Here is a 15,209-nt window from a genome sequence, read left to right on the forward strand (position 1 = left end):
GGATGGTTTCCTGAATGTGGTTGTGACTAGAGACAATCTGACTTTGGGAACTGTGCTCTCTGTTCATAGCATACCGAAACAGCTCTATTGAGAATAAACAGTCAGCATCTAGACTACAGCAGCAAGAACAATTCATTGACCAAACACAGATGCCTTCCCAGTGGCAACTTCTGCAAAATCCTCTTCTTCAGAGGGCATGCTAAACCAAGTTAAATAGAATGACTTCAAGTGTCAATATATATATATATATATATATATATATATATATATATATATATATATAAAACCCCACTGTGTTTTAATTATATTCTTATGTATAGTGCTATCTAAGAAAGTCCTGCAACTTAAATAAAACATGCCATGAAGAAATAGTGCTTTTCACTGGAGTTTTAGGCTTGATTTCAAATAGAAGAGAAAAACTTCTGCATTCTCTTAGGCACCATTACTGAAAGACATAGTTGCCTCCAAACCATGGAAAGAACTGGTCATATTTCTCTTTCAATTGCTCCATCAACAAGAGTCTCCTTCAGGTGATAAAACTTACAAGTGAAATTAAAATGCACTCTGCTCATTGGCAAGCTACATGAGCAAGAATAATGTGAGCATGGTGCTTGGAAGTTTTTGATTTATAACTATACGATTCTCTGCTTACAAGGCTGCCGTCTAAGAGGCAGAGCAATGAATCATTACAATTGTCTATCTGGGAAATGTCAAAAGATTACGGAAGGGCAGAAAAACAGAGAAACAGAAAAGCACATTTCTGTTGAACAAATATTTTTCAGCTAATGGGAATGTATCAGTGGCATGTAAGGTTTGAGAATTATAAAACTTTTAAATAAAACTACAAATAAACCATAATTCTTAAATTTCCTGGTTTGAAGACAGATTATCATCACAAGCTTTAATAACTTAATTATTTATTCTCAGCTAGAACTTGGTGATTTACCCCTACAAATTAAGGGTTTGATAAAGAGGACGAATAAAAAAATTGAATTAAAAAACACCATACACACAAGGCTTAATATTTCGCCAATACAAAAATAAGCCTCCACGGAACATTTATTCACTGTTTAAATTACTCCTTATTGTCACACACTGTGAACAGAAAATACATCTTACCACACACAGGATAAAAGCAAATAAGTGCAATCTTTTTCATACATTAAAAATCATAATCAGATCTGTACAACAGATAAATAAATGTATACTTTTAACAGTTAGCTTATAAAAAAAACCCAACTGAACAAATCATTCATTATCCAAAGTCGCCAGTTTACTTAAAATTCTACTATGGTCAGACATTTCAATCAAATGATTTGAAACTTCACTATTCTAGACAGGTTACAGATCGATAAATATTTAAAAAAAAAATAGGAGGGAATAATAGGCAATACCAAAATGGCTATAAAGGACTTTCCAAACATTGGAAATAATATACAATACTTAATTAGTGGCCAGAAAACATAAGTGGATCCACAGGTTAGATTTATTATCCTGTTATAACTTAGAGGAAAAAATGGGAGAATGTTTGGATTGGAAGGAAAATTTGGCCTTTTAAAAAATAATGATGATATCCACAATAACAAAACCTTGTCACAGAGCTTTAGAACAACTCTGTGAAGGGCAAATGTACAGATTTAGGCTTATACACCTGAAAACCACAGCTAGGAAAAAAAAATCACACAAGAAAACACACAGCCAATATGAATACTTGAGTTAATGTCATACTGTTTCTCATTTCTACATCATTGCACATATGACAGAAAAGGACCCTGCAAGTCACTTCAGCACTAAGTTCTCAGTGAAGCAGGAAGCTCTGTAAGTACTGATGCAGATGGGACAATCACTACAAATTGAGGGAATATCAAAACACTCAGTGGAATCACAAAGCTAAGTAAATTACTCACAAGTTTACTGGAAAATCCATCATTTCCCTGCCTTCATGTTAACTATAATCACCTATGAACAGAGACACAGATCTGGTAGAAAAGTATTTCTACATGCATTCCTATATGATGTAACCTGGTTCATTGTTTTTATGCATTTCACATTGGATATATACAGTGCTGATATATACAATCACATGAGTTTAACGGACATCACAAAACTGTCCCCTTCCCAAATGTTTATATTTACAGTCATTAGTATCTCAGGCAGGTTATTTTCTTCTCTAGGCAGATGCAAAGTAAGCCCAGAGTTTGTTTTTTAGGATTTTAGGAGCCTAGGGTCTTGATTTATCTTGAATGGAGGATAAGATGAGCAGTCCACAAAAGAATGCAACCATACACGCCAGCCTTCTGAAGAGAGACGAGTTATCCTTAGGAATAAGGACCTGGGCTAGGTCAGTGGTGATTTGAGAAATTTCGTGGGCCACACAAACAAAGATGAAAGTGCTGATGATGATGTTGAGAGTGGGGTTTCCAGGGATGAGTACCAAAATACCCCTTGTGTCTGCTGCCAGCCATATATGATACTGACAAATAAACAGCTAGGAAAAAAACAAAACAAAAACAAAGCACTTAAAGTCAGGTGTGTGCAGAGTATTAATGACAAAATTATAACTTTCCTACCTTACTATGTCATGCTTTACTCTGGGAGGCTCTTTCCACCCATCTGGTTCTCTAGCAGCCCCGAAAGCCTACTGCAGAGTTTGCATCCCCTGTGCAAACTCCTCTTGCAACAGAGACAACAGAAAATGACAGAACCCTGACCAGAGATCTTGGGGAAACTCACCTGCACTATTTAAGAAGGAACCTCCACAAGTCTCATATTCTAAAAAAGTATGTTATCACTGTAACATGAATTGTATTAAACCATTTTATTTCAAATAACAAAGCTCAGAATCTGTAGTGTGCTTCAAACCCCATGCCTTAAATTGATTTTGAAGATAATTTTATCTTTTACAGCTCAAACTGTAATGAATTTGACTATCTTCCCACAGTGTCCAGGCATATGAAAATTACATTTGCTACAATAAACATTAGAGATCTGAATTCCAGCAATATTTAATTATGGAGAAGAGCAAAAAAGTCAAAACCTCCCTGGTGTGACTTCATTTCTATCTGGTTAGTTAGTACTTTTCTTCCTCCTCAAGCATCTCAGTTGGACTGAAAAGCTGAAGGCAATGGGAAGAAGCTCTGACAGATACTGACATCTAGCTATTGTTAAGTAAGGCTTAAAAGCATCCCAAATGCCTTGTGATTGTTCAAAGTTATAATTCTAGACAGAACGTAACTCTGATCTAAAAAGAGTATGTCAGATTTGCACCTTCACACACACACACACACACACACACATGCACATGCACACACGTATACATGCACAGGTATTCTTGGCTGCTTGTGATAAAGGAAAATATTAGAGTACCAACCTCTAGTGAAATTTTTCCAAACCAAGCAAAAAACGAACTATAAACAGAACGGGCATATCCAGGGATATTTCTTATCAGGATGAAGGCTACAATCTATGAGAGAAACCACAAAAGGTAGATAACATTAACATATTTGGTTAAAAGAATCTGAATGCAGCTCAAGTGGTAACTCCATTGTTTATAATCTTGAATTTGATGTAAACTTTTTATATGATCAACATTGGCAGGGTATTTTGGTTGAGTGCATCGAAACTGGGTTTCTCAACACATGATCTGTATACTGGAGTAAGACAGAAATGTTCTATTTTATGTCTAACAGAGAACACATTAACCCTTTGCTGCTCCCCTCTACCGCCCACCCCCCCAGATTCTTTGTGTAAAGCTGATAGACATTTGCTCCTTTCCTAAAGTATTTGCCAGGGCTAGGGCCACTCTTTCTCTTCACAGTTTTCAAATTCCTTGTTGTAGTTTGTATATGGAGGGTTCCTACAATGGCGGATCCGCCAATCAGTTCATGGCTGGATGGGGTAATACTTGGTGAGGTCTTGATGGAGAAAGTAGTTCAATGAGGACACGGCTTTGAAGGGTGCACCTTGTCCCTTGACCTTCCTCTCTATTTCTGCTCCTGGCCACCTTGTGCCAAGCAGCTTTGGCAGACCACATTTGTGTCACGTACGGTGCTCTGCCACATCACGGCCCAGAAGTACCAGGTCCACAAACTCCACCGAAAACTTATTAAGGCATGAATTAAAGCAAGCCTTGCCTCCTTTAAGTTGCTTTCCCTGAGTATTTTGTTTTGGTGACAGAAATCCAATGAACACAACCCCTCCTTCACTGCCAGAGCTGTGTGTAAGGGAGCAGCAGGGCCATGAATACTGTCAGATTGCCTCTGCAAAGTCTGACAAGTGACATCTCACCCATCATTCATATGCAGGCTTTTAGTTGTCAACCCTCTCCTGTAACTTTTTGTACAAGGGAGAACAATTTTTAAAACTTCTAATTCATAGTCTCTTATCCAATAACCAGATAAGTTATTAAGTGCTATCCTTAGACTTCATCTTTTTTATTTTATATTTATTCATTTATTTTTGAGACAGGGTTTCTCTGTAGCTTTGGAGCCTGTCCTGGAACTCAGTGTGGAGACTAAGCTGTCCACACAGAGATCCACCTGCCTCTGCCTCTGCCTCCCAAGTGCTGGGATTAAAGGTGTGTGCCACCACCAGAAGCTCATATTTCAGAGAAGCAACACTACTTTTCCAGAAGAGAGAGATTGTATTTTCAGTGTTATCTTTTCAGAACTTTTCTCTTATGAAAGGGTTGAGGCATCTTTAACTTCAGAAAAGAACTCATATTGAGTGATGTTCACTCCATGCCTTTGTCAAAGGATGAAGGAATACTCTGGGGAACACAAGGGTAAGGGAATGAAAGGAGGTCTGTGGATAATCTGGCCAGGAAAAACTCAGGCATGACTTAGCTGAGGGATACTTGTGGCACTGGCAGGAGAGAGCCATCAAGCTGGCCTGTATGTGCCAGTTCTGGCACCTGAGGAAAGGCACTTAACTAGGCCTGCATCATCATCAACACAAATGGGGATGAGCTCACCTTTAAGAAGTGGACATGAACATTAATATGAAAACACCTATGGGTATTTATTGATGCACACCTTGGAGGTATTTAAAGAAACATTGTACACAGTTAACAGCATACTCATTAAACACTTAGAGGTAAAGATCAAGAAGAGGAGACACATGTCTATTTAATGTGTTATTATAATTAGCAATGTAACATAACTGTAATGTAATATAAACTATTAGAAATATGGATACATATGCATGCAATCCCATAGGCCAAGCAACCAGATATCCAGGAAGAGCAGCAAACAGCCACTTCCTCTCTTTCTATCTGGGATATGCCATTCCCAAAATGTATTACATCTCTTTATCACAAAGAAGTCTTGTACTTTATTATGTATTTAATAAATAAGGGAAATAGAAAAGTCAAAGAAGTAATAACCATGGAGAGCACAGTTGAAGTCTGGGAAGTTATTATTAACTTCAAGTGAATATAATGATGTTTAAAATTGGGTTAGCATTAAAATTTTCTGGATACTATTATAATCATTTTCTATACATTCTTTATGGTTAATTACCTGATCTATAGCTAGTCACTGTTGGAAATTCATATCAAGTCTGATAGGCAAACCCACAAAGCTCATATTAAAAGACTGGCGTAGGCTGGGGGTACATTCCATTGTAATACGTTTGCCTAGCACCTTCCATACCTTAGATTTGATTCCTAGCAACTCTCATATGTTAGGCTGGGAAATATTTTCAAATGAAACACCAGGAACTGTTTACATGGTTAAAATCTTAAGGGATTTCCCTCCAATGTGTATTACTTTAATGATATCTATTTATTTGTCTGTCTGTCACTCTTCCGATTTCTCATGAAATACACACCTATACCCTCTGTTCACATCTAAGAACAAGCATGCAGTCTGGTCAGAAGGATGTTGTTATAGCATCTGAGTTTCTTAGATGCTGTTGACATTTACTAGGTGGAACAAAGATCCTTAAAAAGAAGCAAACAATCAATAAAACTAACACTTTCTTTAACTTCTATTCCTTGTCCACTCTTTACGCTACAGGGGGAACGCAATAGTTCTCAGAACAAAGTAACTTTGGAGAGCGTGTGGAGGTGGCTAAGTAGGAATGAGTTGGTTTTATTCTGCTTGCAGCCACTCTCTCCACCTGCTCTCTCTAAATTGTTCTGCCTGGTATATTATGAGTGCTAATGTTCCCTCTTGTCCAGTGAGTCACAGCAATGACATTTTATAAGTTGCACAAAAAGCTATTGGTAAGTAGTACCATTGTGTACAGAAGCAATAGAAATGTCATTCAAAGACAGCATTGGAAACTTGGTTACCAATCATGTCTAGAGAATCTCTCACCTGTTTGGTACTACAGAATACACAGAAGCTGAGAATAAATCCAACAGTCTCTGAACTGAAGAACACTCAGGACCTAGGATGAGACACTCCAAAAACTCTCCATGCTCCTCTATGCTAGACTATTCCTCCTTTAGATTTTAAGACACAATTTCCTTGCTTTTACATCAACAAAAGTTAGGAAGAACACCCACACTTCCAAAGCAATCTATACCTACTGTCTCCATACTGATGATCATATCCTATCATGACCTGCAACTGACCTTTTGTTTTGTAGATCCGATTTGAGTCTTTACTAGACTCCGCTCCCTTGAAATTGGGTGTGTTACTCAACTGCTCTTCATTTCTTTTTTATGAGATATGTCTTTCACTGAGCATGGAGCTCAGCAATTGGCTAGGTAGGCTGTCCTGTGAGCCCCAGGGACCCTCTAGTTTCTGCTGCTCCTAAGCTGGGATTTTAGGCACATGCTGCTGCACCTGGCTTTTTACATCCCACTGGAGATTGAACTCCCATCTTTGTGCTTTGTACAGTAAACATTTTACCAAATGAACCATTGCCCTAGTCCTGCAATTAATATTTTCCAAGTTACAAACATTTGGCTGCATAATTTTCAAACATGAGATATAATAAACCTTTGAGTGACTTTAATATCTCTGTTACTGTAAAGAAAAACAGGCTTTTAGAGATTAGATACTTCCCTGCATTTTCAACTTTCCCTGGGATTTCAACTTTCTGTCATCTCTTTATTTCTGAAGATTATATTCATACAAAAACTTTCAAGTGAAAAGTTCTCTAAATCAAGATAACTCTTGGGAGCTGAGTTTGGCACTGAATGCCATGATTTTATCACCTGGAGACTGAAGCAAGGAGATTATGAGTTTGAGGCTAGCATGGGCTAGCATGACTCTGTCTAGACAAAACCCAAGATACTTACCTGGACCACAGAAACAGAGGGATGGAGCTCATTACACTGTGCTTTGTTTTTACAACTGCTAGCCCAGATGGAGTAGGTCTAAAACGAGAATGTACAGGTCAGATCACAAAACAGCTGACCCTCAAGCAGACACGAAAGACAGTTTTAGTGGTAATCTTCCTCACAACATGGCAGCTCGCTATTCCATAAAGAGCACCACTAGCTGTAGGCCTATTCACTTGTTTCAGTAAGAGCATATGTCTAAGCATGAGAAAGCAAAGGGACAGAGGACAAAGATTTGGGCATCTGGGAATCTGGTCATCATCAGGCAGTACTGGCTCTACAACATTAAAGAGTACAGGGTATAACTTTTTCCAAATTGATTGCAAGTTTTGAAATTCAGATTCAGCTATACTCTCAGCTAGTGTTAATACTGAATTTATATGTGCATTCTATTTAGAACAAAAAGTTTTAAAGTGTTTAAGTCAATTGACTAGATTTCTTCATTTTAAGGTTAATTTTTTTCTACCAGTTAAAAATTTAGAAAATTAGAAACTTGTATCTTGAAACTTACCAAGAACGACACTACTGAAATAAACAATAGGAAGTTGGAAATTTTGTTTGAAAACAAAGGTTCACCCTTTCCTTCAGAAAGTATTTGACGTCTCTGCAAAGCCAGATAAATGAATGCAAACAGCATCCCATGGAAGACTACCTGAAAACAACACAGAGGAAGGTTGGAAGGTTGTTTGAAGAGTCACTTCTCCAACACTAATAACAAATGCTTGGTTATTTAAATCTGTGTTTATAAAAGCAGGGAGGCGAGAAGCTTAAGACTTTAGAGTTGCCATGAAGAGCTTGAACTGTAAGAGCAAAGTTTGATAGTCAAATAAGCCAGTGACTGCTAGAAAGTGCAAGCCAAGAAAGCCAGCATCCTACAGTAGCAGAGGCTTTCACTCAAGGTCTTTTGGCAGCGAGGAAGAAAGACAACTGATTGTTTTCAAATGTTGGACACTGAACCTGGGGCCTTATACATGAGACACACAAAGGCTCCACTGGTCTACATTCTTAACTATCCTCAACAACTTAAACATAACCAAGTGTTCCTCAACATTCTCCAAAATGTTAAAGCACATTAAATACAGCTCCCCTCAATCAAATCCAGCAACAATACTGACAACTCTTAAGCTTAAAAGGAAACTAATCACAAAAAACTAACATGGTTGGAGCAGAGAGCACACAGCTTTCTCCAAAAAAAAAAAAAAAAAGGCATGAGAAGAACTGGGTTTTTCTTTATTCTTCAGTTCCTCCCAGTAGTAAAAACTTCCTATGTGGAGTTTGGAATTTTAAGTGAGTATGTGGGAAGCGTTCAGGATATTAAGTGTGCAACCTTTCTGAGTGGGGTTAGTGCCTTGCAGGAGACCCTAGGGAACATTCCTAGTGAGAACATGGCTACTACCCATGGTCCTCACCCAGCACTAAATCTGCCATCACCAGGAGCTTGGATTTCCCAGTCTTTGAAACTGTAAGAAATATGCTTTGTTGTTCAGGAGCCAAGCAGGCTATCATGTTCTGCTATAGTTGTCCAAACAGACTAAGATAAGCACATCCTAGGAGATTGCTTTAAAGAGGCTTTAGCAGGGACATTGTATTTATATGTGGCTTAGAGATGCAATAAACTACCCTGGGAAATGCACAGATGTTAGAAGTGAGGAATGGCACCAAATAGTTATCAAGAAAGCATATTGAAAGACATGAAAGATAGAAACAAGCAAAGGGTAAAATAATTATCATTGACTGAGTGTTCTGCAAGACTGTTTGCATTTTCTTAGCCAAGGGTATCTGGACTATTTTAGGTTAAGTGAATGGAATGTACCACTGTGTTGCTGCTGCTTTGCATGTCTGTTATCTAATCTATATTGCATAGATTAATACCCTATTACCATATTATCTTAGACTTGAGAATGGATTGAAAACGCCTGGCAGCTCAGGGATGTCTTTCTTTAATACACACTTTGCAGCATCAACATCTCATGGAACTCAGGACTCATCACGAAACTCAATGAGTTCTGTTCTGAATGGTGGAGCATCTATATGTGAATCACCTATAAGCTATAACTCTCAGTCAGAGGCCACTTTATAGACAACACTGAAAAAACTTTCCTGCTAATAGGTATGAATATTTTGTAAAGGGGGATGTGGGTGGTCTACTTTAACTTACTCTCAACATGTTTCTTTATTCTAAAAGTAAGCAGAAATAGACAAAAGTGCATATACCTTTAACAGTACAATTTGAGGTAGCAATATACCACAAAGTGAATACATACGTAACGGTCTAACCGCCATCGGAACCACCATTCATACACATTCCCGTTCAGCTCAAAACATTTGGAAAGTGGCCAAAGAGAAAAGATCTTCTCAAATGCACCCTAAGAAAAGGAATCCAGACAGTTAAGACAATACAAAGCAATGTTTGCTTTGCAATTTTATTCTAAGATATATTTTTGTTGAGCTAGAAATACACAAAGTCCATGCACATTTCTAACTTCCTTTCAATTTATTTTTAAACTATGACTTCATTTGAAATCTACTTAAGAATAAATTAATTTTAGCTATGACCAATAAATGTTATTTAATATTTTCCAAATTTATACAAGCTACTAAAACTACAAAGTTTTGAAAAAAAAATCTAGTAATTAGAAAACCATTTTATTGAGAAGTTATAATCTAATATAAATGCTCATATTTACTACTCAGTCACAGAAATACAAAATGCTTTGACCAATATAATTATCAATAACCAAAAGAATTGTTAAGGTGAAAATATAAATTTTCTTCTAGATGTCCTAAATTACCTATAATTACTAGAATTGAAAGAGTCCCCTGGATTAGCGGACTCCAATCAGCCATCCCCAAATGCTATTACTAGCCTTTGAAACACAGTTTCAAGTTTTACTCTATCCAGTTATTGAAAGGCACCCTCTTATTAATCTGACAGCCAGGAAAGTGTGGGAACGAAGGGGCAAAAGTCTTGGGTACATTCCTGCACACTAATGAAGCTCTTCAAAAAGAACAAATCCTCAATATCGACTAAAGAAGGGCAGCACACTCTACTAAGGAATGTCCCATTACTGGAGCTACCGCAACAACATAAAAATTGATTACTAAAAAATAATTACTAACACCCAAGGAAAAACATGAAGATAATGTTACAGATACAACTGGACCCTTATGTCAGAAGCACTTCATTACTTGAACAAAATGCAACCATTTCCATTTAACCACATCTTCAATTGCACATAAAACACAGTTGTATTGAAATCTACTCTGCTGACAATTGCTAAATAAAGCCCTTTAGAACACACACACACACACACACACACATACACACACAGATATGAGGAGATAGATAACATGACATATAGATTTACTAAATGTAAACATATGACCTTGGCAATCATAAAATTGAAGTGTATCTATATATAAATGCATTTGTAACTTAAAATTTTATTTCTAATTGAAATTTATTTATCATGTCACCAATAAAGAAGTTTTATTGAGTACTGGCATTTTGCAAAGACAGTGGGCTGACCTGGATTGTATACATTTTTTTTTTTGTGTGTGTGTGTGTGTGTGTTGTTCTTGTCCTGGGGTCAACACTGACCCAGAGCTGGGGAGGTTGTCTTATTGTCAGTATTTATTAAGGGGTCAGCTTCCCTTTTTCCTCATTCTAATGTACTCATAGAATGTTGGGTATTTGCTGTTGCCTATTTCTTTATACATTTGCTCACCATTTTATTAATCTCACAACTGTATGCCATGCAGAAACAAAAATATTTTAAATATAGCTAAGTATGACAGCAAGTCTAAAAGGCTTACCAATCCCTCCCCGAAAGGCACAGAGAATTAGCTCACACCCCATCCCACACAAAACAAAATATACCTAATGGGCATTTGCACTTGACATAGGTTTATGCAAAATGGAGCACTGTGAGTCAACTGCTGCTTATGTCAAAACTATTGATATTCTAATTAAAATATTTTATTCTGAGTATCACGCTGCCCTAATAAAATGTTGGCCTGGTAGATTTAATCAGCAGATAACACACTGCCATTTTGCTAAGTCTACAGAAAATCTCAGCCACCAAAATAAAGGCTATAGGGTCAGACATATAAATATGACCAAAATATTTTAAATGAAACACATAAGACATCACAAACCCTCTGCACCCAAGTTCATTTTATTAACTGTCTCAAATTTACTTTGTTCATTTACAGAAGAATCAAGTCACAGTGTGATGCAATGAATAATGCACAAACTAAGCTGCAAATTCTGTCAAGAGAATTTTGATCATCGCTGAGAGACTGTCTTCTAAGAGGCATTCAATAAAGGTTTGATTGATCAAAGTCAAGTAAAATGGATCTTGAACAATTGCCAGAGGAAGAGCTTAAAATTGCTCTTACAACAAAAACAGTAGCAACAAAGTAGGTAGAATCTCAAAAGAACTACAGTGAGCAGTCAACTACAGAGTGACACTTTTATTACAGTCATTAAAAACTGAAGCTTAAAAAAAGCTCTATCCAGGACAGCTTCCAAAGCCACAGAGAAACCCTGTCTTGAGAAAAAAAAAAATGCTTTAACTCTTCTCACATACCTTAGTCTTAGTAGACTTGAACTTTAAAATATTATGAACTATAAATTGAGGAGACCATACGAACCTGAGAATATGCCAAGAAACATATGCACAGTAGCAAAAAAGCTAGTTTCAACAGTAAGCCGAAATGCCACAGACAATTTCCTAAAGGAGAAAATATACAATGTACAAAACAATGTCAGTTACTGTTAACAAACCCTGAGGACACTCTGTTTAATGTTTTTGTATCTTGACTTTTTATCAAAATAACCCTTGCATATAGTGTGTGTAAATGTGTTTGGGGGTCAAAAGAAAAGTAGATCAAATAGAAGTCAGTGGAATGTTATTGTGAGCAACAGGGCTACAGTGTATCGCTGACAGTGCACAAACCTGCCATCCCTCTACTACAGATACACACTTTACCTCTTGGATGCATTTACACCCATTCACTACTGAATGTTTCAACAGATCATACAACTGTATATGTTAAATGCAATGTTCAAACTCAGGTTAAATACTAGCTTAGGTAACACTGCTTAACATAAAGTTCCAGGAAGTATAAGCTCTCTAATGGACTAGGATTTAATCACAAGGCACATTTTAACATATGCATCCTTCAAAGTACATGTTCAGACTTCAAGTGCATTTTCATAAATGACCTAAGTTTTGTAGAGAAATTGTACTCTAAACCTATAGACTGGCCAAAGGCACTAATGCATGTTAAAAGGGTTTCACTGAAACTTTCCTGGAAACTTATTTAACATTTCAATGGAAGCCAACGAGAAAGCATTTTGACCAGCAGTATTTAAGTTGGAAGTCAGATACAGATTTAATATTTTTTAAAAATTCTTTATTAAAAAAAGCAGACATTTCCTTTAATGATACGATCATGGAAAAACCACACTAAGAAAACAACTGTGGGCTTACTTGAACGTGGTCAGTAAGAGACTGTGAGAAATTTGGAGGTGACAACCTTACAGGTTATGATAATTCTAATTCTTAAACAGTTGTGTAGAAGACACCTTATAAACTCTGTCATATGAAGGTTTTCACAAGTGAATATTTACTCAAACCCCCCACATATGTAAAAAAAAAAAACAAAAAAAACAAAACAAAAAAAAAAAACCCAAAAAACAAAAAAACCAAACCAAAACAAAACAGAACACCAGGTGTGATATTGAAGTCCAATGTGGGAAGAGCCTGCAGCTCCATGCGGCCCCTCCTCCTCCCTCCACTCTGCTGCATGAAACCTGCCTTACTGGGTGAGACTGAAATAGATAATAAAAATGTAAACTAGTATCCCACAGTGTCATATTCTGCTACTAGCCACTTGGCTGTATTATTTTAGAAATAGTTTTAAACAAAAATGCTAAAACCACACATAAGTTTAAATGATCTACATTCTTTAATAAGAATCAGCCTTTAACAACTGATAGGAAATCTTGCACATTGAAAGAATACATGTATTAACGTTAGTAAGACAGTCTATTTACCATTCGCCTTTTTTTGGATTATTTGTGGCCACAGTGCTAACGTGACATATATGACCATGAACCACACGGTGACCAAGGGGACAAAGTAATAGAATTGATAAGGTCGATCCATTACGATACATAACACCACAACCAGGAAATTGAGACGAAATAAGACCTATGAAAATGGAGAAGAAAATGGTTTTCATTCCTAATACACATGGAAAGCAAAGACAGACTTCCCTCAACACAGTAATAGTAATACACTTAAGACTCAAGCAATGACTATATAAGTGTATTTTACCAATTCCCCAAGTTTCATTTGTCCTGAAATCGCTACAGAATTTAATATAAAATATTTATGTATTATTACACTAATGAAACTCCAGTAAAGAGCCGGCCAGAGCTGTCCTGTAACCACAGTTGCCATGTTTTTACATAATGGGAGGAAATCCTATGCCACCCTCTTAGGGACATAGGCAGAGACTCGATTGCCTCAGGAAAAAGGCGTCCATTTCATTTCCTGTTCGATGTTGATTTACCCATTTGGGGGGGAAAAATGGATAGGTGTCAGAGATGTAAAGCAGTATCATTCAAGTTTTACAAAGTCTTTGTGACTTTCCTCAGAATCATTTCAGATACCAATTTAAATTTATTAACAAAATACAGACTGTAAGCAACTTTCTATCAGTCCTTTACCACCGACTCTATGACCTTGGGCAGAGCATTTGGTCTCTCTGAGCCTCTGTTCCCATCTATGATCATGAGAATGTCTCAGGGTTGCAATAGAGGATAAGTGGTTTTTAGAAACTGCTCAGCACAAGGCAGAAGGTGTAAGTATTAATTTTCTTCTTAGGGACGGGGAAGAAAGCATGATCATTTGAGCTAACTGTGGACCTCTCTGCAAAACTGAAGACCAACACTGTGAACTTTTGCACACTGCTGCTATTATATATGCATCTAGGTTACATTTTCCTCCCATCACTATTAAATTATCTTAAATTACTATAAATTGTGAACACAAAAACACAACTTTACAGTGATATTTCATAAATCCATATGATTAACGATCTCATAACAACCATATTTGTGTTTCCTTAACAGACAGGAATGCATGTTGAGTTGAAAGAGAAAGAAAACAGACTGCATTTTTACCTGACAAACTCTATGGATTCCAAAGTCTCCTTTGATCCAAAAGTAAGAGAAATGCCCATACCCTGTCTGAAACAGATATGCAGCAACTAGAACCCGGATGTGCATGTACACAGGCAGAAACTGTTGACAGAAACAAACAGGGACAGTGTGAGATGGCATAACTATGCTTGGAATTACCCTGGATCACATATTTTCACATTTTCCTAACAGATGGAAAATAGAACAAACCCCTTTACCTTTGGCAATGGCCAAAGGACTACTTATATTACTTATAATATTTAGTTTGCTTAGCAAAAAAAAAAAAAAATGCATTAGACGATAGAAGTATAACTTAGAGCTATCCCCCTACAATTCCTTGGAAAAGTATCTCATTTAGACTCCTGTCACCCTCATCACCCTCTTCACCACGCCCAAGTTCCAGAGGTGCTTGCTGCATTGTTTTTGGAGAACTACATCTTTACAACTAAAACACTGCACATTTTAATCTACATATGGTGGTTATTAGGAAATGTTACCTCATTTCAAGTATTAAGGAACCCAACTTTACACTGCCATCTTACCTTTAAAAGTGTAACTACTATCTCTACAATACAATTAGTGCATGCCTTTAAAACTCTTATAACCACTACACTTCACTGGCTCCCACTTTACAGCCACCTGGGAGCTCTGCAACTATCCAGCCTTAACATTGCTTGGAGCCATTGCAGGATAATGTGA

General features: G+C 37.0%; 1 protein-coding gene across 2 annotated transcripts in view; it reads right to left on the bottom strand.

The window, feature by feature from the left end:
• Window positions 1-1,018: 1,018 nt before the first annotated feature.
• The window catches only part of Casd1 (CAS1 domain containing 1), a 42,403-nt gene continuing 28,212 nt past the window's right edge, over window positions 1,019-15,209 (bottom strand). For both annotated transcript variants that reach the window (XM_051177176.1, XM_051177175.1), the window contains 8 exons: window positions 14,493-14,612; window positions 13,359-13,515; window positions 11,951-12,030; window positions 9,559-9,660; window positions 7,806-7,946; window positions 7,253-7,330; window positions 3,371-3,463; window positions 1,019-2,488 (listed from right to left, as the gene is read on the bottom strand). In XM_051177176.1, the coding sequence (XP_051033133.1) occupies window positions 2,222-2,488; window positions 3,371-3,463; window positions 7,253-7,330; window positions 7,806-7,946; window positions 9,559-9,660; window positions 11,951-12,030; window positions 13,359-13,515; window positions 14,493-14,612 (1,038 nt within the window). In that variant the 3' untranslated portion in view covers window positions 1,019-2,221. The remainder of the gene's footprint in view (window positions 2,489-3,370; window positions 3,464-7,252; window positions 7,331-7,805; window positions 7,947-9,558; window positions 9,661-11,950; window positions 12,031-13,358; window positions 13,516-14,492; window positions 14,613-15,209) is intronic.

The sequence above is a fragment of the Phodopus roborovskii genome, unplaced genomic scaffold (assembly GCF_943737965.1).
Source record: "Phodopus roborovskii unplaced genomic scaffold, PHOROB, whole genome shotgun sequence".
NCBI lineage: Eukaryota > Metazoa > Chordata > Mammalia > Rodentia > Cricetidae > Phodopus > Phodopus roborovskii.